Raw genomic sequence first — 24,371 nt, 5'->3', positions numbered from 1 at the left:
CTCATTGGATAGAGCATCGGCCTGCAAACTCAAGGGTCCCGGGTTCGATTCCGGTCAAGGATTCTCTCTCATCGATGTTTCTAACTCTCTATCCCTCTCTCTTCCTCTGTAAAAAATCAATAAAATGCATTTTTTTAAAAAAGAAAATACACATAAATTTAGCAAAATAGCCCTAGCCAGTTTGGCTGAGTGGATAGAGCTTTGGCCTGCGGACTGAAGGGTCCCGGGTTCCATTCAGCTGGAGGGCACATATCCAAGGTTGTGGGCTTGATCCCCAATAGGGAACATGGCGGAGACAACAGATCAATGATTCTCATCATTGATGCTTCCATCTCTCTCTCTCCCCCTCTCCCTCTCTGAAATCAATAAAAATATATTTTGAAAAAGGTTTTAACAAAATAAATGCAAAAATTATATTTTGAAAACTGCAAAATATTGTCGAAAGCTAGTAACCAAAACAGTCTTTTTTTTTTAATATGTATTTTATTGATTTTTTACAGAGAGGAAGAGAGAGGAATAGAGAGTTAGAAACATTGATGAAAGAGAATCATCGACCAGCTGCCTCTTGCAAATCCCGCAACCAAGGTACATGCCCTTGACCAGAATCGAACCCGTGACCTTTCAGTCCACAGGCCCACGCTGTATCCACTGAGCCAAACTGGTTTTGGCCCAGAACAGTCTTGAAGTGAGTTGAAGGACTCATACTTCTGAGTTCAGACCTTAAACCACAAAGCTGCAGTAATGAAGACTGTGGTGTAGGGTAAGGATGGAAATATAGATCAGCCCTGGCCCGGGGGCTCAGTTGGTCCGAGTGTCATCCCAATCTGCCAATGTTTTGGGTTTAATCCTGGTCAGGGCACATACCGGAATCAGCCAATGGGTGCACTGATAGGTGGAACAACAAATCAATGTTTCTCTCCCTCTAAAAAGTCCATTTTAAAATTTAAAAAGGTATATAGATAGATGGATGGGATAGAATGGAGAGTCCAGAAATAATGCCTCATCTATCTGATCATGTACTTTTCAACTAGCGTGCCCAGATAGTTCAGTGGGGAAAGAATCATATTTTCAATAAATGGTTCACCTCCGGCAGGTATGATTAAGTTGGATAAGTGTCGCAACGAAAAGTTGCTGGTTTGCCGAAACCGGTTTGGCTCAGTGGATAGAGCATTGGCCTGCAGACTGAAAGGTCCCATGTTGGATTCCAGTCAAGGGCATGTATCTTGGTTGCAGGCACATCCCCAGTGTGTGATGCTTCTCTCTCATCGATGTTTCTAACTCTCTATCCCTCTTCCTTCCCCTCTGTAAAAAATCAATTAAAAAAAAAAAGTCGCTGGTTTGATTCCCAGTCAAGGCACATACCCAGGTTGTCAGTTCAATCCCTGGTTGGGGTGCATGCGGGAGGCAACAGATTGATGTTTCTCTCTCATATCGAAATTTCTCTCCCTTCTCCAAAATCAATTTTTTAAAAATTGAAAATGTTCATATTCCTTAAAATAAAATAAAATATTTCAAAGGCAATTGGTTATCTACAAAAATATTCATCAAAATTAAAAACTGTGCTATAGATAGATAGATAGATTTCAGAGAGGAAGGGAGAGAGAAAAACATCAATGATGAGAGAGAGATCACACCCCGGTTGAACCACCCGACCACCCCTTCATTTACTCGCACATTTATCTTATATTCTGATTATTCTGAGCGAGAAAGGAAGTGGCCCAAGAACCCCACGCAGCGTCGTTGTCATGGAAACACGCAGCTTCCAGCTCCCAACTACAACTCCCAGCAGCCCCGCGGTTTCCGGTCGGCAAGATGGTGGCGCGCAGGAGGAAGCGTGCGGCGCGGGACACCGAAGAGGGGATTCCGAGCCCCCCGGGTTACTCAGGTGAGGGGCAGCTTAACAAGTGGGGGGCCGCGGGGCAAGTGAGGGGCGGCGGGGCGGGTGAGGGACCGCGGGGCGGGAGAGGGGCGGCGGCGGGGCGGGAGAGGGGCGGCGGCGGGGCGGGAGGGGGGCCGCGGGGCGGGAGGGGGGCCCAGAGGCGGATGGGGGGCGGCGGGGCGGGTGAGGAGCCGAGTGGCGTGTGCGGGGCCTCCGGTCAGGTGAGGGGCCGGGCACAGCCAGGCTTTGCCCAGACTGGGCTCAGGGTCGCGGTGGCTGGCAGGTCGTGAGGCCCACGTGGCTCCCTGCAGACTCTCCCGGGAGGAGCCCGCTTTGGCCGGCGCCCCCCTGGGGGACCCCACTGTCCCCACTGCCCCTCGGGGCGTGTCCACCCCTTCCCCCTGGGGGAGCACGGCTGCTCCCGGCCGCTCAGCTCTCACCGGGCGGGTCTGTGCCCCAGCCCCTCCCTTCAGGCAGCCTCCAGTCTGTTCTCCGATCTGTAAGTGTTTCTCTCTGTTTTTAAGATGTTTATATTGGTTTTTAGAGAGAGGGGAAGGGAGACAGAAACATTGATGTGCTGTTTCTCGCACGCTCCTTAGGGGATCAGCCTGCAGCCCGTTTCCCCCCGCATGTGCCCCGCACTGGGAGTTGGACCCACAACCTCTGGGTGTGCGGGTGGAAGCCCTACCACTGAGCCAAACCGGCCGGGGCTAAGTCAGACTTCAGTCAGACTTTGCTTCACACTCTCACCTCTAGTCACCCCCACCCCCCAATCTCTCCAATGGCTAACGTTAGGCTTAAAGCAAAACTCAAACTTTTACCATTGAAGGGGAGGAAGAGAGGGACAGAAGCACCAGTGATGAGAGAGAATCATTGAATGTCTGCCTCCTTCACTCCCCACCTGTGACCTCGGGCCTGACGTGACTTTAGCTCGGGCTTTCTGTGCCCCCGAGGCAGCAAGCCCTTCCCACCTCAGGGATTGTGCTCTGGCTGGGGCCCCTTCTCCGGGTTCCTCCATCAGCTGTGCCCTGGCTGCTGCCCACCCGCACGCCCTGTGCCATTCCCTTCCTTCAAGAAGCCTTCAGGATGGTTCCCAAGGCCTCTGCCACCGGCACCCTGTTCTGCCTCCTGTTTCTTTCTCTTTTTTTTATTTAATTTTTTAATTAAATTATTATCTGTGTACATATTTTACCATTGCCCCCCCCAGAGTTTTGTGTCCATTGGTTGTACTTATATGCATGTATACAAGTCCTTCGGTTGATCTCTTATCTCCCCCAGATCTCCCTACCCTACCTGCTGTAATTTGACAGTCTGCTTGTTGCTTTACTGTCTCTATATCTATCTTTGGGTTCATCAGTTTATAATGTTCTTTATCATCCACAAATGAGTGAGGTCATGTGGTGTTTCTCTTTCATTGACTGGCTTATTTCACTCAGCATGATGTTCTCCAATTCCATCCAGGTTGCTGCAAATGATGAGAATTCCTTCTTTTTTATGGCAGCACAGTATTCCATTGTGTAGATGTGCCATAGTTTTTTGATCCAATCATCTGCTGACAGGCACCTAGGCTGTTTCCATATCCTAGCTATTGTAGATTGTGCTGCTATGAACATAGGGGTGCATATATCCTTTCTGATTGGTGTTTCTAGTTTCTTGGGATATAATCCTAGGAGTGGTATTACTGGGTCAAATGGGAGTTCCATTTTCAGTTTTTTAATTAATTTTTAAAATTAAATTATTATCTGTGTATATATTTTACCCTTGCTCCCCCCTCCCATACATACCCTCCCTCCCCAGAACTGCCTCCCATTTCTTCCCTATGGGAGCAGCCTCGGTGTCTGCTTGTTCACTGTCTCCCCATCGCCCCGGGAGCTGCTGCCTGCAGGGCTGCAGCCGCCTCCGAGCCCCCTGCTCTGTAGAAGGTGGTGGGAGGGACAGAAACCAGTCCCTAATTTTGTGAGAACTAAAATGTGCGGGAATATGAGCGATTATCCAGATAACCCTCCGAACGCAGAGATAGGGCCGTAGGAGAAGCTGTGGAGGCGCGGAGCAGGTGGGTCTCACCTGGCAGGTGGGACTCCTGCAGGGAGTGAAGTGAAAACTTGCAGAACAGGCGGAAAGGGAGGGTTCTCTTTCAGGTAAAGGGTACAGGTATGTGAGGAACAGAGGGAAGGCCAGAGTGGCCTGCCAACTGCGGGGGGGGGGGGGGGGGGGGAGGGGGGGGTGTAGGGAGTGAGAAAAGGCCTCAGGTGGACCTCCAGCCACAGGGGGTTCAGTGTTTACCTCATGAGCAGCAGCAACAAATTTCCTCTTGCTTCACTCCCCACCTGTGACCATTGTCTCCTCCATTAGCTCGGGGGCAGAGGGGCTCTGGGCAGATTCCTGGCTGCCTACTGTGGTAGACTGAAGCTCCTGGCACAGGGCTTGCCTAGAGGAAGGGCTCAGGGAAGGATGGGGGGTGGGTGGACAGGCAGATGGGACTAGAAAGGGGCAGCCTGATTCTGACTTGCATGTCATCCTTTCCTGCCCCGTTTTCCTTCCAGCCATTCCGATCAAGTTCTCCGAAAAGCAGAAGGCTTCCCATTACCTGTACGTGAGAGAGCACAGAGTCCGAGAAGGCACCAAGTCTTCCTGGCCTCAGAAGAGGACCCTCTTTGTCCTCAATGTGCCCCCTTACTGCACCGAGGTGAGCTGGTATCTGGGAGGCAGCTGCGGCTGGGGCGGGGCTCTAGGCAGAGCTATGCTTCACTGCCCCCACCAAGGCCTTAGTGGTGAGATGGAGACAGCTAACTGAAGCCCCAAGGGCAGGAATCCAGAGGGCAGCCTCTCTCCTGACAGGAAAATTGCTTTTTAACGATCCATTTTTATTGATTTCAGAGAGGAAGGGAGAGGAAGAGAGGGACAGGAGCATCAGTGATGAGAGAGAATCATTGATTGTCTGCCTCCTGCACTCCCCACAGGAGGAGTCTGCAGCCTGGGCATGTGCCCTCACTGGGAAATGAACTATGACCTAGTTTATGGGTCGATGCTCAACCACTGAGCCACACAAGTCTGGCTTAAAGGGGTGTTTTTTAAAAATATTAATGCTGAGGAGCCCAAAATTTTTTATTACTTAGAATTATTTCAGCTGCATGCTGTTTTACCCTGGTTATAAAAACAGTACATGTCCATAGGAAAAATGTAAGAAAATAAAATTACTTTTAAATCTATCTAGACATGTCTATTTTTTCTCCACAAAGTTGGTAAACTTAGTATTATATAACTTTGCAGGAGAGAAACTGTTTCAAAAAAGAAATTAGTTTCTAAACGATTACAGTTTTTTGTGTTTTTTTTTTTAATATATTTTATTGATTTTATACAGAGAGGAAGGGAGAGAGATAGTTAGAAACATCGATGAGAGTCATCGATCCGCTGCCTCTTGCACACCCCCTACTGGGGATATGCCCGCAACCAAGGTACATGCCCTTGACCGGAATCGAACCCGGGACCCTTCAGTCCCCAAGCCGATGCTCTGTCCATTGAGCCAAACCGGTTTCGGCACGATTACAGTTTTAAATGTATTTTTTTTTTATTTTTTTTTTTACTGATTGCACACATGAAAGGAGAGGGAGAGATAGAAACATCAATGATGGGAGAGAATCATCTATTGGCTGTCTCATGCACACCCCACACTGGGGATCAAACCCACACCCCCCAGCATGTGCCCTGGGAATAGAACAATGACCTCCTGGTTCATAGGTCAATGCTCAACCACTGAGCCATGCTGGCCCGGCTAAACTATTATAACTAAAGAGAGAAAAAAAATCATGAAAAGGAGAGGGTGTCATTTTTAGCCTTTACTGAGGCTAAACAGAAGCAGCATCACTCGCACCCAGAGATCCCTTGTCATCGTCCCCCCTTTCCCTGCCCCCAACCCAGGCTAACCATCATCCTGATTTCAGCAGCACAGGTTTCACTCTGTTTTTAAAAGGTGAATTGAGGCAGTAAAACTTACTTGGTTGACTCATAAAATCAGAATGCTAGGTGTTACACCAAAAATGCCCCACCTATTGTTGCAATAATCTTTTTTTTTTTTTTACACTTAAAACATTTATTTATTGATTTTAGAGAGAGGAAAAGGGAGTTGATTCTTTCTTAAAAATATGTATATTTTAATGATTTTTTACAGAGAGGAAGTAAGAGAGATAGAGAGTTAGAAACATTGATGACAGAGAAACATCGATCAGCTGCCTCCTGCACACCCTCTATCAGGGATGTGCCTGCAACCAAGGTTCATGCCTTGACCAGAATCAAACCTGGGCCCTTCAGTCCGCAGGCTGATGCTCTATCCACTGAGCCAAACCAGTTACAGCGGGAATTGACTTTTTTCTTTTTTTAAGTTATCCCATCCCCCTCCCTCCCCGGGGTTGATTCTTTTTTTTTCTTTCTTTCTTTTTTTTTTTAATATATTTTATTGATTTTTCTTACAGAGAGAAAGGGAGAGAGATAGCCAGAAACGTCGATGAGAGAGAAACATCAACCAGCTGCCTCTTGCACACCCCCTTCTGGGGATGTGCCCACAACCAATGTACATGCCCTTGACTGGAATCGAACCTGGGACCTTTCAGTCCGCAGACCGACGCTCTACTGCTGAGCCAAACCGGTTTCGGCTCTTTTTTTTTTCCTTTTTTAATTTATTTTTTACAGAGGAAGAAGGAGGGATAGAGAGTTCGAAACATCCATCAGCTGCCTCTTGCACACCAACTACTGGGGACGTGCCCGCAACCAACGTACATGCCCTTAACCAGAAATCAAACCTGGGACCTGTCAGTCCGCAGGCCAACGCTCTATCCACTGAGCCAAACTAGTTTTGGCGCAGGGGTTGATTCTTGATGTGCCCTGACCCACATCGAACCTGCAACCTTAGCAGATTAGGACGATGCTCTAACCAACTGAGCTAGTTGGCCAGGGTTCCTAGTAATTTTAAAAAGAAACTTAGATCCTAATTCTTCTTTCGGTCTCATTACCCAGAGAAATTGATAGGAAAGGCTAATCTTCGGCAAGAGGTACTTTCCAAGTGAGAAATCCCTTCACTTTGGTGAGAAAGCCATGCGTTGGGGGCATATGCTCCCACAGGATCCTGTCACAAAGCCAGAAAGCTTACGCCTGAATTCTGTCTCCCCCCTCCTGAGGCCCTGGCCAGTGGCGGGTGGCTTCATACCCCCCGGGTTTAACGTGTCAATTGACTAGGTTTTGTCTCGGGCCCTGGGAAGAGAGGATTTTAACCTCCGTGCTGAGGCCGGGGCTTGCCCCGACCCTCCCTGCGTGTCCCCGGCTGGGGCAGACATGGGAGCCCGGATCTCCAGGGGGAGGGAGGCTCCGGGAAGGGCCTGCAGCCCTCACACTGCTCCCTCCGCCTCAGGAGTGCCTGGCCTGCCTCCTCTCCCCCTGTGGCCCCGTCCAGTCCGTGGAATTGCAGGGGAAGCCTGAGCTCACCGAGAGTGCCAAGGAGCCAAAGTCGAAGTTTTTTCACCCCAAGCCTGTTCCGGTGAGCCTCCGTTCCTGGGTCTGCAGCATGGGGGCAGGGGGCAGTGTCCCCCTGAGGGGACGGTGAAGCTGGGTGGCAGTGGACTTTCAGGGCCTGCCCTGTGGCTCTAGGCCAGGCATGTGGCCCAGGAGGGCTGGCAGGTAGACCGCTCCATTCCTTACCCCAGGCTTGCCACTTCCTTTAGCTTCCTGCTGCCTCTTTCCAGGGTCCTGAAAGCCCAGGGTCCATCTCTGCGCCCGGCCTGAGGGCCTCCCTAAGCCCCACTGTCATGTCCCTGTGGCCTGGGGCACACGCCCCCTGCTGCAGTGGAATTGGAACTAGTCCGCGCCCTGTGTGTCTGTCCGTTCCTGGCCTGGGGTCAGCACGCTGGTCCCCAAGTTCCTCCCATAATGGGAGAACGGCCTGTTGGGAAAGAGCACAGTGGGGAACTAGGGGCTCAGGCGGGGTAACTTGGGGTTACACAGTGGGTAACTAGGGGCACAGGCGGATAACTAAGGGCTCAAGTAGGTAACTAGGGGTTACATAGTGGGTAACTAGGGGCACAGGCGGATAACTATGGGCTCAGGTGGGTAACTAGGAGCTCAGTCTGATACCTAGGGGCACAGGTGGGTAAACAGGGGCTCAGGCGGGTAACTGGCACACGGCCATCCTGCCTGTGGATTAGGACAACCTCCTGGTCATCTTCATGGTCAGGGACAGCCCTGCACATCTCCGCTGGCCCAGTGACAAGTCAGGCTGAGGGCAGGGCCATCCCACGTGCCGGGCGTGAGTGGTGGGAGACCGGGAAGGCCCAGCGCGGTGACGTCTCCCTCCCTCCAGGGCTTCCAGGTGGCCTACGTGGTGTTCCGGAAGCCGAATGGGGTGTCGGCTGCCTTAGCCCTGAAGGGCCCTTTGCTGGTCTCCACAGAGAGTCGCCCCGTGAAGAGCGGCATTCACAGTCAGTGCTGCCGGGGGATGGGGTACCCCTTCCCGGGCCCTGGGTGGGTGGGTGGGGGTCCTTGTGAGGCAGCGTCGCTGTGTTCACTTGCCCTGAGAGCTGCGTGTGGGAGGCCTGAGCCTGGCACTGGGTGGGCACGGGGGGGGGCCCAGCTTGTGACCACCAGAGCCTTCCCCGCCAAACGCTGGCCAGTCTCCGTCCCTGTGGCCCGTGTGCGAGGAGCCAGCTGGCGGGCGGTCCTGGGTGGCCCGCAGGCGCCTGAGGAGGCTGCCTGGCTCCCGCCCTCAGAGTGGATCAGTGACTACACAGACTCCGTGCTGGACCCGGAGGCCCTGCGAGTGGAAGTGGACACATTCATGGAGGCGTACGACAGGAAGATGGCCGAGGTGGGCTTCCCGGGGCCGCACCTCACTGGTGCTGTGGGGAAGGCGGTGCCATGGGTGCGGGGGGCTCCTGAGGGGGTGGGGAGGCCGCTGACCTGGTCACCAAGGGAGTCTAGACGCCCCTTTCCCTGCTGAGTCTTGCTCTCCTCATCTGCTGGCGTCTAGTCGCTAGGTCTGCAGAGGGGACAGTCTGAGGCTGGAGGAGGCAGCAGCATTGGCAGGTCTACCCCCACCCCCCAATTCAGGCACCCACACTGCTGTGGTGGAGTGGGCAGCAGGTGCCCTTGGGTGCCCAGGTTCTTCCCAACAGGCTCCCTTGCCTCAGGCGGGTCCCCGGTGCCATCACAGGGTCATGTGCTTGCAGGAGGAAGCTAAGGCCAAGGAAGAGGAAGGGGTCCCGGACGGTGAGGGCTGGGTGAAGGTGACACGCCGCGGCAGGCGGCCCGTGCTGCCCCGGACGGAGGCGGCCAGCCTGCGGGTGCTGGAGAGGGAGAAGCGGAAGCGCGCCCGCAAGGAGCTGCTCAACTTCTACGCCTGGCAGCACCGCGAGACCAAGATGGAGCGTAAGGGCGCGCCCCAGCCCCTCGGCCAACCCTTAGGCCAGGAGCCTTGAGCCCCAGCTGCCTGGGCAAGGCCTGTCCCCCAAGGTTCCCAACAGCTTTGGGTTTGGATCCCAGCCAGCAGCACTTGTGTGCGGGTTCCACTTTGGTCCCTAGAGGTCGCTGTGGGGTGCTCTGGGTTACTTAGAGCAGTGGAGGCACCTGGGTGTAGGACCCACAGCCAGACTGCAGGAGGGGGGCCTCGGGTGCAGAGGCTGCTGTGGAGAGTGTGGGTGTGGCCAGGCGGGCTCTTGCGGGGCAATGGGGTGCAGCTCCCAGGGGCATGTCTGATTTTGGCTGTTCCCCCTCCCTCTCGCGCCACAGATCTAGCGCAGCTGCGCAAGAAGTTCGAGGAGGACAAGCAGAGGATTGAGCTGATGCGGGCCCAGCGCAAATTCCGTCCCTACTGAGCCGCACGGTCAGGGTGGTGGGGTGGCCAGTGAGGACACGAAGGCCTGGAGGCTTCCAGACTGCCCGGGCCCAGAAGCTGCCCCCCCTCAGACAGCTTCAAGCCTGCAGCCGGGGAGCCAGCCATGCAGGAGGACTTGGCTCTCAGGAGCCACCGGCCCAGGAAGTGGTTCCTTCTGCTCCTGTCTCCTCTCAGACGGTCCGGATCTTCCGCCAAAAGCTAAGTGTCCGCCATGTTCGCCCCTTACCCCTCAGTCGCCCCGTCCCGCCCCCGTGAACGCCTCAGAGGCAGCAAGAGAGAAAAGAACAATTTATTGATGTAGGGGGCACAGCAGAGGCTGCATGAGCTGCTGGCAGCGGCCTCTCCAGCCCTTCCTGCTCTCCCAGCTCCCTGCGCTTTCCAGCCACAACACAGACAGCCCGGATCCACACACCGTCTCCCCTTAGAACTCACAAATGTTGGAGACAAATCTCACCCCACACCTCTGCTCTGCCAGCTCATGCTGCCTAATACCAGTGAGGTCTGGCCCCATCGTGCCTGGTCTGGCTGGGACCCTGGGGCTGGGTGTCTGGTGGAGAGTGGTGAGCACAAGGTCTCGGTGGCCCGAGGCCCAGGGCTACAGTCTGGCTGGGATCCTGTTCCCGCTCTGTAAGAAGGAGCCAATGACACTGGCCACGTGATCCGGTTGGTTCATGTGGACGTAGTGGTTGCCTGGAACTTCCACATACTGGAACCGCTGGGAAGGGAGGGGACAGGTGGTGAGGGGTGGCCCAGAGTGGGGGCTCCCAGGGCCCCTCTGCTGGGGCTTTCCTGGGGTCTACGGCCTCCCTGAGGTGGTTCAAAGTGACCCTGGGTGATTCAGGCCCGCCTGGGAGAAGAACCAGCGGCTTTTCACACGCTGCTCCTGCTGGGAGGGAGCCGCCGCTGGCCACCCAGCCACCCACAGGCTTCCCGTTTCCGGGGTCAGGTGTGCGTGGGGGAGTGACAACCGTTTCCTGCCCGGTGCTCCCCAGGGGCAGTCACAGCACAAGGCCCAGCCTCCTGCTTGGGGGCCCACCCCCACCTGCAGCCAGCACCCAATGAGGGGACTGGTCATCTGTTCCCATTGGGACCTTAGGAAACGGGGATGCCCGGCGGGTGTGAGGACAATAAAATCGGGAGAGTCTGCCAGTAACAGTCTATGCGGTGCCGATGTACATGTGAGCACAGCTGGGAGTCCCAGAGGGTCACCTGGTGGACCTGGTGCTGAGCCAGACCAGGGGCCCCCGTGCAGGAAAGCTGGCTTCTCTCAGTGGGTAGACTATCGGCCTGTGGACTGAAGGGTCCCAGGTTCAATTCCAGTCAAGGGCATACACCGGGGTTGCAGGCTCAATCGCCAGTTGGGGGTGGGCAGGAAGCAGCTGGTCAATGATTCTCATCATTAATGCTTCCATCCCTTTCCCTTCCTCTCTGGTATCAAAGGAAGAGGTAGCATGGCGGAGCGCAGAGGGCATGATGCCCTCTCACCCCAGCCCCCCTGAGCCCCACACCTACCTCTCCCAGGGCGGATTTCAGCGTGTCAGTCATGAAAAGCAGCGGCCCCTTGTCAGAGTCCTTCTCTCTCCTCACGTCAAAATATCCTTCGGTTGCTCTGGAAAGCAAGGAACCAGGGCTCATCTCTGGTGCGCTTCCAGCAGTGCCCTGCACCCTGGCCTGGTACCCTCCCCCTTGTCCACAGCTGGGTGCCATTGAGTTCAAGTTTAAGTCAAGATTCAGGGACTCAGTACCCACCCGCACTAGAAGTCCCAGTTTGCCCGTGTCACAGCCAGTGATTGTGGTGCCAGTGAATGGCTTGAGTCCTCAATTTTTCTTTCTTTTAATTGATTTTTAGATAGAGGGAAATATCAATTAGCTGCCTCCTGCATCTTTACTGGGGATCCATCTCTGGGTATGTGCCCTGAGGGGGAATCAAACTGGCAAACATTGGTACATGGGTTGATGCTCAACCACTAAACTACACTGGCCAGGCTTTCTTTTTTAAAAAAAAAAGAGTCTTTACAGAGATAATTTCACCCATTTTAAATAACTTCAGCCAGGACCGGTTTGACTCAGTGGATAGAGCGTCGGCCTGCGGACTGAAAGGTCCCGGGTTCGATTCCAGGCAACGGCATGTACCTTGGTTGTGGGCACATTCCCAGTGGGGGGTGTGCAGGAGGCAGGTGATCTATGATTCTCTCTCATCGATGTTTCTCGCTCTCTATCCCTCTCTCTTCCTCTCTGTGAAAAATCAATAAAATATATTTAAAAGATAAATAAATAACTTCATATGTGCAACCACCAGCAGTCAATTTTAGAGCATTGTCATCACCTCAAAAGAAATCCCAGCCTGTGTCCTCCCACACACACTGCAGGTCTAGCCGATGTGCTGCCCCTTTCCCTGCCTGGGCTTGTGGGGGAGGGGAGTTCAGTGGTGTGGACTCGCGCTGGCTTCCATGGAGCCCAATGTTTTCAGGGTCCTTCTGTGCTCTGGCATGTATCAGTGCTTTCTTTGATTGATTGATTGATTGATTATGGTATGATATAATTGTCCTCATCCTCCCATTTCCATCCCAAACCCCTCCGCACGTATCCCCCCACCCCGTGTTGTCCATGACCACTGTTTAGGCTTATCTGCATGCACATAAGTCCTTTGGTTGAACTCTTCCCCCTTACCTCCTCTCCCCTAAGTGCTTCCTTTTTAGGGCAGAAATAGCTGGCTTTCGGGGGACATTGGGGCCTACCCACCTCAGGGTGGTCATGAGGAATCTACACCATCATGCACCAGTGTGGGCCTCACTGGGACTTGCACCTGGAGTGCGACTGTCCAGCCAGAGGGCCCTGTGGTAACTGCTTGAGAGACGCCAGACTGCCAGTGTGGCCCCACCACTGGACAGCCCCATCACTCAGGGCTGGGGCTCTGGCCATCCTGCCCACCACACTGGCTCAGGTGAGAGTAGCCCCCCTGGCGGGTGTGCAGGGTGTGACTGCGTGTCTGAGTGGGTGCTATGTAGAGCCTGTGCTGGGCACCAGAGACAGGTGTCCATGGGTCACAGATCCTGCCTTGGGCGTGGGCGGTGCAGGACTGCAGTGTGAGTGGGGGTGGCATCTAGGCCACATTAAAGGATGATCCAGCGGTGAGACCCTGAGGTGCGGGCTGGGGGAGAAAGGCAGACAGGAGGGGCAGCAGAGGCCTGGGAAGGGAGGGGCCCAGGTGCTGCAGGGTTGGGGTGCCCTCCACAGTCACCTGTTGGAAGGCCTTCCTGCCAGGCACCAGCTGCCCAGGGCTTCCCCCGCCTGGGCAGTGGGGGCTGGGACCTCTCCCTGGGAGACCTGCAGGTTCCCTCGCTCACTGTGTGGCTGCTGGGCTCAGACTTACCTGATGAGGAGGACCTGGGCCTGCAGCTTCTTGATGGCGTGCACACACAGCTCCTTGCTGGTGAAGTCGAAGGTGTGCTCTGGCTGCAGAGACAGGAGCCACAGTGAGTCATTTCTGATCCTCACCGAGGAGGTTTTCCTCTTTCACATATATTGTCATTGATTTCAGAGAGGAGAGGAGAGAAACACCAGCGATGAAAGAGGATCATTGATCAACAACCTCCCTCAGGCGTGTGCCCTGTAGGGAATCAAACCCCGATCTTCTGGCTGGACTCAACCATTGACCCACACCAGCACGCATTAAAAAATACATATTTTTGTAATTGCTCTAGCCAGTATAGCTCAGTGTACAGACTGTTCCCTTGGGGACTTGAAGGGTCCCGGGTTTGAATCTAGTCAAGGGCACAAGCCCAGGTTACTGACTTAATCCCCAGTGTGGGTGTGCAGGTGGCAGATGGTCAGTAATTCTCTCATTGATGTTTCTATCTCTCCCTCTGCCTTCCTCTCTAAAATCAATGAAAATATTTTTTTAAAAATATGTTTTAAATTAAGAGAGAAACAGCAGTGTGTGAGAGAAAGACCAATGGGTTGCCTCCCATACGCACCCCAACCCAGGGATCAATTCTCCAACCTGTATATACACCCCGACCAGGAATCTGATAGTGACCCTTCATTGCCTGGGACGACACTCAGACCCACTGACCCCCTGGCCGGGCACCGGGCTCTGCTGTGGGTGTGAGACCTGCCTCCTGAGGGCCCAGGGAGCTTGGTGGGCATCTCACCCACCTACCCAGGGCCCAACCACACGCCTTCCCGACAGGCCTCTGCAAAGGCCGCAGGCTCTTCCCCGAAATCTCTGTGGGCTCGCGGCTGCCCATCCAGGCGGTTTCCAGGACTCACAGCCGGGTGTAGCCCTGTGAGGCAGAGAGGTCGGCCTCCTGGGCCTAGATTGGAGGTCTCGGGGGTGGCCCCACACCCTGCCTTTCCTGGGCACAGGCTGCCCTCAGTGCTGCCCCCACAGCCTGGCCCTGGGCTCTGGTAGCGCGGCCCACCTGCCTGCTCAGACAGTTGCCTGAGACGTTGGCTTGAGACCCAGTGCAGGAGTCCCCTCGATGCCCAGTCCCTGCTGGCCTCTGACAGCCCTGCCCACCTCTGACCCGGCACTCAGGCCTGCCAGCACTTCCTGCTCTCCGGACCTAGGCAGCCTGGTGCTTCCCACCAGCAGCCCGTGCCCTCCCGGGTGGAGGAGTGGCCGTGAGGGGGCATTCTCAGCCATAAAGGAACACGCCCTGACAGGTACAACACGGTAACCCGGAGAACTGATCTCAGTGAATGAGCCAGACCCAGGCCACACCCGCTGACTCCACGGACAGCACGTGGTTCGGTGCTGGGGGCAGGCGTGGCTCCTGGGGAAGGAGGGCACACGGGGAGATGGCGATGCTGGGAGTGATGGCTGCCTGGCATCAGGAGTTGACTTGATGCCGCTGAGTGGTGTTGGTACAAATGGCTGCCGGGATAGATGCTGTGCTGTGGCATCTCACCCCAGAGGCCGCCAGAGCGGGAAGGGAGGGCAGGGCACTCACCAGGGTGATCCTCCAGTCTCTGTTCAGCACCAGGCCTGGGAGGGAAGCAGATGGTGCCGTCATGGGGGCGGCCTCGCCCCTCTGCCCTGGGAGCCTGGCCCTCCCGCCAGGGCTCACTCCTTCAGCCTGGCCTGGCAGGGACCACCCCAACCGCCCCTTAGGGTTCAGCTGGGGCAGAGCTCGTCCACCACTGGACCGCGAGCCACGTGGTTGCCCGGTGCCTCCCTGGCACCTCGGGGGGTAGCACAGAGGATGGACGTAGGAACAACTCCCTCCTGGCCTCAGAGCCTCCGAGGACGTTCAGTGACCCTGCGGGTCTTCACACACCAAGACGTCCCCACAGTGAACCATCACCGCCCCTCGTCCAAGAGAAATGGAGCCCAAAGGAAGGTTGGAGGGGCCCAGAGGTTGGTGAGTGGTCCCGGCTCCAGGCCGAGCCCGGGTTCTCGGCCGCAATCCCGAAGGTGGGCAGCTCGTCCTCACCAGGAGGGCGGATGCCTGGCCAAGCCGCACCTGGCAACGTCCCCTGGAGAAATGGCTGCAGGGAGGGCCGGGTAGGGTAGCTCAGCTGGTTAGAGGTTGTCTGGTTTTGCCAAGTTTGTGGATTTGATCCCCGCTCAGGGCACATACAAGGACCAACCGATGAATGCATAAGTGGAACAAGAAATCAATGTTGGTCTCCTTCCCCTCTCTCTAAAATTAATTTTTCAAAAACTAAAAAATCAATCGACCCATGAATGCATCATCCATCAGTACCCACCCCGTTGTAGAACTTCCTGTGGTGGTTTAGACAGCAAATAAACTAAACTCTGTGAGGAGCCTCTTTTGTCCTGATATGTGGTCTGTGAGCCCCGTTCCTGACAAGGCCCGCCCTGGAGTTTCCTGGGTAACAGGAGGGAGGGTCCCTGAAAGATGAAGCCGGGCTCCGGGGAGCAGGGAGGCTGGGGATCCAGTTAGTCAGTCCGGCCTGTGGGGTGAAACCTCCACACAGGCCCTTGGAGCTCAGCACCTGACCCGAGAGGCAGGCCCAGGAGCAGCGCAGGTGCAGGAGGAGGCAGGTCTGTGAGCCCCAGCCCTGCCCCGCGCAGCTGCCATCTGACCGGGCCTGGGCTGTGACCTTTCCAGTGAACCCGGGGTGGGCAAACATTTTCCTGAGCTCTGAGCCATTCCGGAAATTATTGAACCTGAAGGTGAGGGAACGCCAGTTCTAGCCAGCTGGTCGGAGTACAGGCGACAGCCTCGTGTGAGCATCTGAAGTGGGAAGGATGCCCTGGGCCCTCCCTCTCTGGCCTCAGTTTCCTCATCTGCAAGCGAAGGGGCCTGAGGTCCCTGCTGCAGCCCTGGGCTGGGGCAGGAGGCAGCAAGGCTGCTGGGAGCAGACAGGACCAGGGGGCCTGGGAGTGTCCCCACCCCAGCCAGCAGGCCTGGGCAGAGGCTTCTGACTGCTAAGGAGGCCCAAGTTCCAAGGTAAGAGAATAAACCTCAGAAAACCTTTCAACCCACTCCCGCCCTCGCAGGGCCTGCCCAGGCCAAGCTCGCGGACTGGCCAGCAGTGCCACTCACGTGGGCCAGCTGCTGCCATGGAAACGCACAATGCTGCCAGGTCTTCCCATTTTCAACAGGAACTGGGAACTCCATTTTTACACAAAACCTTTCTGTTCCATACATGAACAACCTGTTCAAAATCCCCTCCCGGCCAAATTTGGGGGTTCAAACTACACAGCAAAACCAACCCTGCTTGGAACCCCAGGGCCACGCAGTCGGTGGGCGGGGGCTGCGGTCACTAGGGAACCAGAGCTGGGTTCTCCCCTTCAGGCCAATCCCTGCCGCTGTTCCCAGAGGCCTAGGCCATCCCAGGCAGAAGGCAGATAAGAAGGTAGCCAGGGACCCGCCCTCCCCCTGCTCACAGCCCCCTGCTTCTCCCACAGGCTTGGGGCACAGTCTGTCACAGCCCTGCCAGCACTTGACCTTGGGTTTCTGGCCTCCAGACCTGAGAGGTAAGCCACCCAGTCTGTGGAATTGGTAAGAGCAGCCCTAGGCTGTGAACACAGAGTTCACAGGTCAGGTCCAGTGATGGAGGCATCCCAGTCCCCTGCCCTGCTCCAGGACAGATGGGGCCTGTCAGGGTATCAGGACTGGGGTGCTGGGGGAGATGGGAGTAGCTCCCCCAATGTCCCCACCCTGTACGCCCGGCATCCGTTAACTTGCTCGGTCTTCTTTTAGGTTAACCCAAAGGCCACGACCCCTGTGAGGGGCTGCTCCCAACACCATGATCCAGCAACTGCCACTCCACCGTCCTCTTTTCCTCCTCCCCCATCTCCCGGGTCAGCGTCTGTGCTCATCACTGCACGTGACCCTGGCCTGGCCTAATCGGCTCCATACTCCCGATTAGCCCACTTCTGCTCCCGGGGCCCCTCCGGGCCTTGCATCTGTGTGGGCACCTCAGGGAGCTGGCCCGGGCCCTCTGCCCTCGGCTCCCTCTTTCCAGGAGGATCTGCAGGGAGGTTCCAGGCAGAGGCTCAAACGGCAACTGATCATCCCCCAGCAGGTCAGACTGGAGGCCGAGGTCAGACTATGCCGGGTCCTTTCCAGTCCGTTTGACCTCTGGTTTCTGCAATTTCTGGAAAAGAATACAAGGGAACAGGCCTCTGGCTTCTCTTGAGCAACTGAAAATTCTGGCCAGACTGGGCCCCAGTTCCTCCCATAAGAACAATGGGCTGGGCCAGTTCCATAGCCCTCACCCCCAGCAGCCAATTAACTCCCCAACTTGCCCAGCACCCAGGGCTTTGCTTCTTGGCCACTCAGTATTTGTAAACTGGAGTCCCATTCAGCTGGCTCGTGTGGACACAAAGTTCTCCAGAAAGGTTTCCTCCAGGCTGACCAGCAGCCCCTGCACCACGGATGAGCAGATGACTCCATCACATGGACAGCGTCACTGTGGGGGAGGGCTAAGGGCCGGCCTGATGACAGCAGCCCTGCAGCCTCGATCGCCCGCCTGCTTAGCCTTCATTGGGATTTTCGTGGAAGATATGATTAGTGGGCGAGTGATGTTGGACGGACACATGTGCTTACACTGTCCTCTAGGCAAGGGCACCCGCGGGTGAAGCGTGAGGATTCCAGTAAACACCCGGACCTGCACGTGCACAGACTGGTTTGGGAAGGCCAAGGAACAGTCAGGGGCGCCACCTTCACTCCCCTGAGTCTCCCCTAAGTCAGAATTGGGTAAAAGGCAGGCGCCTTCCGCTCGCTCACATCGCTTTTCTCAGAGGGTCCTTACAAACTTTCCAATCCAGTCCCGGGTGTCCGAGCAGTTTCCTGAAGGATCTTCGCGGGAAGCAGACAACGCGGGCCGGCGCTGCATCATCTCCATTCTCCGTTTGGAAACCTGTTGAAGCCACTCAGCCCCAGGACACCCTCAAAGCCTGGCCTCGGACACGGGCACCCACCACCCGAGACGCCCGCCCATGCCCCGCAGGAGCGGCCTCGGGTGAGCCGCTCTGTGTCACGGCACAAGCCCCTGCGCCTTTCCAGCCTCAGTTTCTCCTGCTCCCAACAGGCTGAGCAGAGGGCAGTGGGGGAGTAACGAGATCCTATTCCCACAGCACCCAGGAACACGCCTGGTCCAAGACAAGCTCAGTCACCATGGCTCCTCGCCAGGAGCAGTGCCCGGGAGCGGCTGGGGCGGTGAGCGCTTACCTGTGGGCACCTGGGTGGCTCCCCGCTGCAGCAGCAGCTTCCCGCACTGCTCGCCCACGTGACTGTTATTCTTCAGGAACCTGGGGGGACGGAGGCTGCTGGCTGCCTTGGGTCAGGAGGGGTGATGGGAAGGAGAGAGGGCAGGGAAAGGGAGGCCACCCCCAAGGACGCAGGTGGCTGCAGGGCGTGTTCACCTCCGTGGGGGTGTGTGTTCCCATTCCTCAGACACCCAATATTCCCGGGGCCCTGCCGCCCCTGCACGGACAGGTGCTGGAGGCACAGATGTGCCGGCCCTGCAGGCGCAGGGGTCAGGACAGGCTGCCAGAGGAAGTGCCATCTGGCTGAGGCCCAGAGGAGGAGGGCAGTGAGCCAGGTGCCAGGACAGGTCGGGGAGGGCGCAGGGGGAGCAGAGGTGCAAGGGGAGAGCGGGGCGTCGCTGTGCAGGGGAGGATGAGAGGCGGATGCAGTTGCAATGGTGCCAGGGAGCCTGAGGGCCCAGTGGGCACAGGGAGAAGCAGGCTTGGTGTGCACTTGCCACTGAAGCTCCTTCCTCTGGCCCCGGGATTGGCTCCCTCCATGTCCTCCCATTGGTTTCCCAACCCGTCTCCCTATGGCACCATGGCACCCATGGCACCCACCTCTGCAGCATCTCCTCCGGGCTGAGCACCCGCGAGGGCTCCTTGGCGGCCTGCTCCAGCAGCAGGGTGTGCTCTAGCGCCTTCCGCCTGTAGGTCAGCAGGTTCTCCAGCTCCTAAATATTCAGGGTTCTCTGGGCAGCACCCCCCATGGAGGCGAAGGGCCTGTACCCCTGTACCCCCAGCCCAGGCTCTGCCCTCAGCAGCCCCTGGGGATGCCTTCTGACCCAGTGTGGGTGTGCGCAGGACCGGCCTGCTAGTGAGTCCTGGACCCAGGGCAGCTGCCGGCCTGGCCACACTGGCCCAGCTGCCTGTGGTGGGGACGGGGTGGGGAGAGGAGGACCTCGGTTCCGATGACAGCTGGAGGGGCAGCTTGGACAATGGAGGGAACATCTCAGGTAAAGGGCCATAAGGCAGGAACCAGCCAGTGGTGGGAATGATCTGGTTCAGAACTGCTGTCACCAAATGGTGGCGGTGGGAGACTGGCGGCGGTGGGGCATGGGGTGTTGGAAATGGAGCTCAGGGTTTTTCAGCTTGCCCCTGAGTGTAGCCCTTTCCCTCCCAGCTCACCCTGGGAAGGGCCTGGAGTAGCAGTGGGGAGAGGGGTAACTCTGAGTACAGGAGGACAAGCGTTCAGCAGCCCGGGCACCGGGTCTATGTTCTCAGCAGGCGGAGCAGATCAAACAGCAAGAGCACAGCCACCCATCTCATGGGCCCTCAGGGTTCAGAACGAACGCTCCCTGAGCACTGGCTGTGCCGGATGGGTGTTGGCGATAGCAAGGACACCATGGTTCCTGCCCTTATGGCAGGGGTCTTCAAACTACGGCCCGCGGGCCACATGTGGCCTGCAGAGGAGTCTGATCCGGCCCGCCAGGTTTTTTGGGCAGTGAGCGCAGCCGAGGTGTTACAGTAGGAATTAGTAGTTCATATAGTCCGGCCCTCCAGCTCTCTGAGGGACCGTGATCTGGCCCCCACTTTAAAAAGTTTGAGGACCTCTGCCTTATGGGGTTTATGGTCACTTAGCGGACAAGCACACTGGAGCTGACCAAGGAGCTGTGCCACAGCCGAAGCAGAGCCCTCAGAGCAGAGCAATGTCAGAGCTGCAGGGTGCCCCCAGGGCTCGGAGCCACTGGCCACGATGCCCTCCGCCTCCGTGTATGCACTGATGCTCCACCCAACCGAGTCACATGGCCAGGGCCCACCCTCCTCCTTGTGAACAGTTGAGGACACTGAGGCCCAGCGAGGTGAAGGGACTGCCCAGGGACACACAGCAGGCATTCACTTGTAGATTCCAGCAGGAATCACTTGGCCAAACAAGAACCTAGGACACAGCCACCCCCGGGGCTTGGAACTGTGAGCTGGGTGCGGACTGGTTGGGCAGGGGAGAAGGTGCCCTGAGGGATATAGCTCTGGTTCTGTCTGGCCTCTCGGTCAGCAGCCTTGCCCCAGCCTGAGAGACGTTTCAGAAAACACCAGGGAAAAGTATGAGTCCCTCTCCCTTCCAGTTCCTCTCCTCCTCATTCTCCCCTTTTTGTGTCGCACCATAGTTTGGCTGCATGTTCCCCGAGATGGTGGATAAACTTATCTTGCTGGATTCAACCCCTTTTTTACTGGAGTCTAATGTAAGATGCAGGTCAGGGCTCAGATGGTGGCGGTGGGATCTGTGCAGGTCAGCACTGGCTGCTGTCACTGGTGGCATTGGCGGAGGGGTCAACACATTCCCCCTCAGTGCACACCCCGGGCTGCTGCGTCCTGTGTCAGGGCACACAGGCATTTGGCTGAGTGTGAGCACAGCGGGCTGGCCAGCAGGTGTGTCCCAGAGCTTCCTCACCCACGGCTCCTGCTCTGTCCCAACCTTTGTGGGGCTGACCAGGCATTTGCAGATCCCAGGATGTATATGGGGTTTCCAAATCTAATAACAAAGGTCACCATGTTCCTTTTCCTCCCCACCAGAAGCAGTGTTGCAGCATAGCTCCATTGTGTGTGTGTGTGTGTGTGTGTGTGTGTGTGTGTGAAAGAGAGAGAAAGAGAGAGAGGGAGGTAGAGGTGGACTCCTCTTATCTACCCTCTGCCACTCCCCCACCCCACCTCCCTGCTACCCACCAAAGGAGACAGTGCCCAGGGCCCGACCTGGGACCTGGGTCCCCCGTGACGGCCCCGTTCTTACATTAGACTCCAGTAAAAAAGGGGTTGAATCCAGCAAGATAAGTTTATCCACCATCTCGGGGAACATGCAGCCAAACTATGGTGCGACACAAAAAGGGGAGAATGAGGAGGAGAGGAACTGGAAGGGAGAGGGACTCATACTTTTCCCTGGTGTTTTCTGAAACGTCTCTCAGGCTGGGGCAAGGCTGCTGACCGAGAGGCCAGACAGAACCAGAGCTATATCCCTCAGGGCACCTTCTCCCCTGCCCAACCAGTCCGCACCCAGCTCCCAGTTCCAAGCCCCGGGGGTGGCTGTGTCCTAGGTTCTTGTTTGGCCAAGTGATTCCTGCTGGAATCTACAAAGCCAGCTGGCATAGCTAACAAACGGTTCATAACTGGTGACCCCAAGGGGCCCTTCCTGTGCCAGGTAACTTCTTCGCCTCCTGCTCTCCCCACCCCACTTGGAGGAGCAGCCAGGGTGGCCGAGGTGGTCACTGCAAAGCCTTCTACTCACCATTCCGCCCACCGTGCCACCTAGGAGACAAAAGGGCAGTGGGCTGGTGCTGCCCAGCAATCACACCCGCACAGCTTCCTCCAGCCCCTCCCACCCGTGAGAGGGCCGGTGTTTGCTGTCAAACTTGGGCTCCCACCTGGGACCAGCCTTCATCAGACCTGACCACCCAGGGTCCGTGCTCCCTCATCAAACTGGGAGACAGCTGCCCAGCCGGCATGGCTCAGTGGTTGGTTGTTGACCTATGAACCCGGAGGTCAGGGTTCCATTCCCAGTCAGGGCACATGCCTGGGTTCGATCCCCAGTGGAAGAGGGAGAGGGGGAGCGTGTAGGGGGCCGCTGATCAATGATTCTCTGTCATTGACATTTCTATCTCTCTCCCTTTCTGAAATCAATAAGAATATATTTTTTGAAATTGGGAGACAACTGCCTATGGGGCCATATGTGCCTGAGCCCAAAGGCCACAGATCCAAAGGTCAATGTTGAGTGAACCCCTTCATTTCCCTTGAAGTTCCCAGAAGTGCAGGGCAAAGGGCCCAGAGTACCAACCCCCCCCCCCCCCCCCCCCCCCGGCCCAGCAGCCCACCGCAGGCGCCCAGCGGGTCCAGGCCAGTGTACTCACCAAAACTGTGGCCCATGATGGAAAAGCGATCCCATTTCAAGGCTGAAAGCACAGAGCCAGGTCTGGGGCCAGCCTTCCCCACCTCTGTCCCAGCTCCTGGTCCGCCCCCTCAGGAGACCAGGCTGCACTGCAGGGAGGGACCCTCAGGAGGAAGTGCGCCCTCCTGCCTGCCTCCTCCAGCTTCCCTGTCACCATGGATCCGGGCAGAGCTGGGGCCTGACACAGGTCACCCCCAGGCCAGCCTTGCTTCCTGACTGCCACACTCACTCCCCAGTGAGAGGGGGTGCCCCTGCTCCCCAACACACACTGCCCCTTACTCACCTGCCGAGACCCTCCGGATCTCACCCACGAAGTTTTGATAGTGATAGGGAAGACCTGGGCTGTAATGGGAGGAGAGCCCGTGACCCCCGAAGTCCATGGCCACGTAGTAAAAGTCTGGGATGGAGGGAAGAGGGCGGAGAGGTGTCTGGCTCGGCTTCTCTCCTGCTCACTCCCCCCAGCGCTGCCCCTGGCCCCCTCCTGCCCAGCCCACCTCTTGGGAGGAGAGGGATGAGTGTGTCGAAGGTGTTGGCATTGTGCAGCCAGCCGTGCAGGCAGAGAACCGGGGTGCCCTTCGGGGAGCCCCAGGCTTTGGCGGCGATGTGGCCCCAGGGCACAGCCATCTTCAGCTCGGAGAACAGACCTGAAGGAACATGAGCTCAGTCCTGGAGCCCCACTCTGAGCCCTTGGTCTGGGCACAGCCCCTCACCCCCGTGATACCCAGGACTCCTGTGCTGGCCCCTGAGGTGACAGGGAGGGGCCCCGAGGTGGGGACCCAGAGGTGGGCGTGGGGACCCCAGAGGCAGGGATGATAAGAACTGGGTCACTGATTGAGGAAAACCTTGGAACGGCTTCACCACAGAACTTTCTAGAATAGTCTGGGGGTTGGCTAGCTCTGGGCTCTGCCACTTGCTGCCTGTGCAACCTAGGGCAAAGTTATGAAAACCCAGCCTCGGTGTATATTTCTGGAAACCGGAATAAACAGTAATAATATAATAATGATAATAATAATAATAATGGGCAACATTTCCTGGGTCTTTACTGAGCTCAGGTAAGATGAAGGGGCCCATCGCCCACATCTTCCCCGTAAGTTGGACATTCATCCGTTCAGCCACACAAATATTAAGGTTGGTTCTTCATGTTGAGAACCCTCCCTCCGCAGACCGGGAAACTGAGGCAGGGCAGGTGCAGCCCATGCCCAAGGTCACAGGAGGGAGAGCTGGAGCCAGGCTGCAGGGCAGGACCCGCGCTCACCGCCCGCCGCTGCCGCCTTCTCCGCCGCCCGGGGCGGCCCCTGCACCCTGTGCCCTCCCCCGGGGCTGGGGGTCCTGCCGCCCCTGGACTCCCGGGAGCTTCACTGTCTGACGGGGACCCGGGTCCGCCCACCAACCACCCCGCCGGCCGGGCTGGGAGATGGGACGCGAGGGAGGGCGGCGAACCCCCCTCCCGCCCTCCGGGTCCCTGTGAGTGGGTGGGTGGGTGCAGCGCGAGAGGCCTCCCCATCCCACTCGGCCTAAGGGCCCCGGACAGGGTGTCCTCACCCATAGTCGCGTCCCTGATCCCGCGGCGGCCGTCGCTTCACGCCCAGAGGTGGCTCCCCAGAGAACCGATGCCTCTTCAGGTCCGGCCCAGGCGCCCGGCCCCGCCCCGACTCCGGACAAGCCCCGCCTCCGGAATAGGCCCCGCCCGGTAAATGCCCCGCCTACCGAACAAGCCACGCCTACGAGATAGGCCCCGCCTCGATGTAAGGCCCCGCCTCCCTGATAGCCCCCGCCCCCGTCCTCGGCCCCGCCCAGGCCCACTTCTAGGTCCCGACCCGCCCCGGCTCTGGAGCGGCGCGTGCTCGCCGGCCTGTCCCGTGTGGCGCCCGCGGTAGGAAACTGCGCTGGTCGCGGGGAGGCTGTGAGCTGGGCGGCTGGAGAGCCCGGGATTGCCAGCGGCCTCCAAAATTCCGGGCTCCGTCCAGGCCACGTAGCAGGAATGGAGAAGGCTCAGCTGGGCACGTGGGTGATG

The 24,371-nt window shown here is 57.2% G+C and overlaps 2 protein-coding genes across 2 annotated transcripts; one reads left to right on the top strand and one right to left on the bottom strand.

Moving 5' to 3' along the window:
- The first annotated feature begins 1,743 nt into the window (after positions 1-1,743).
- Positions 1,744-10,904, top strand: LOC311619591 (ribosomal RNA-processing protein 7 homolog A). The gene is made up of 7 exons (XM_084878187.1): positions 1,744-1,885; positions 4,423-4,565; positions 7,281-7,406; positions 8,226-8,343; positions 8,632-8,729; positions 9,091-9,289; positions 9,650-10,904. Exons 1-7 carry the CDS (start codon positions 1,813-1,815, stop codon positions 9,733-9,735), a joined length of 843 nt encoding a protein of 280 aa, XP_084734313.1. The 5' UTR covers positions 1,744-1,812; the 3' UTR covers positions 9,736-10,904.
- Positions 10,351-23,992, bottom strand: SERHL2 (serine hydrolase like 2; the record flags this gene model as incomplete). Its single annotated transcript, XM_084878183.1, has 12 exons — positions 23,900-23,992; positions 22,852-23,001; positions 22,641-22,754; positions 22,320-22,361; positions 21,701-21,720; positions 21,209-21,283; positions 19,045-19,157; positions 18,407-18,486; positions 14,711-14,745; positions 13,129-13,211; positions 11,268-11,364; positions 10,351-10,470 (listed from the first exon to the last, which is right to left on the bottom strand). Exons 1-12 carry the CDS (start codon positions 23,901-23,903, stop codon positions 10,351-10,353), a joined length of 933 nt encoding a protein of 310 aa, XP_084734309.1. The 5' UTR covers positions 23,904-23,992.
- Positions 23,993-24,371: the final 379 nt, after the last annotated feature.

Source organism: Pipistrellus hanaki, assembly GCF_964339955.1.
Source record: "Pipistrellus hanaki genome assembly, chromosome: 3".
In the NCBI taxonomy this organism is placed as follows: domain Eukaryota; kingdom Metazoa; phylum Chordata; class Mammalia; order Chiroptera; family Vespertilionidae; genus Pipistrellus; species Pipistrellus hanaki.
Note: the sequence above shows the minus strand (reverse complement) of the source record. Positions and strands in the feature narration are given on the sequence as shown.

Coding starts and splice junctions, on each gene's coding strand:
- LOC311619591 (XM_084878187.1), top strand. CDS start 1,813: ATGGTGGCGCGCAGGAGGAAGCGTGCGGCGCGGGACACCGAAGAGGGG. Junction 7,407..8,225: donor TTCACCCCAAGCCTGTTCCG/GTGAGCCTCCGT, acceptor CCCTCCCTCCAG/GGCTTCCAGGTGGCCTACGT. Junction 8,344..8,631: donor CGTGAAGAGCGGCATTCACA/GTCAGTGCTGCC, acceptor TCCCGCCCTCAG/AGTGGATCAGTGACTACACA.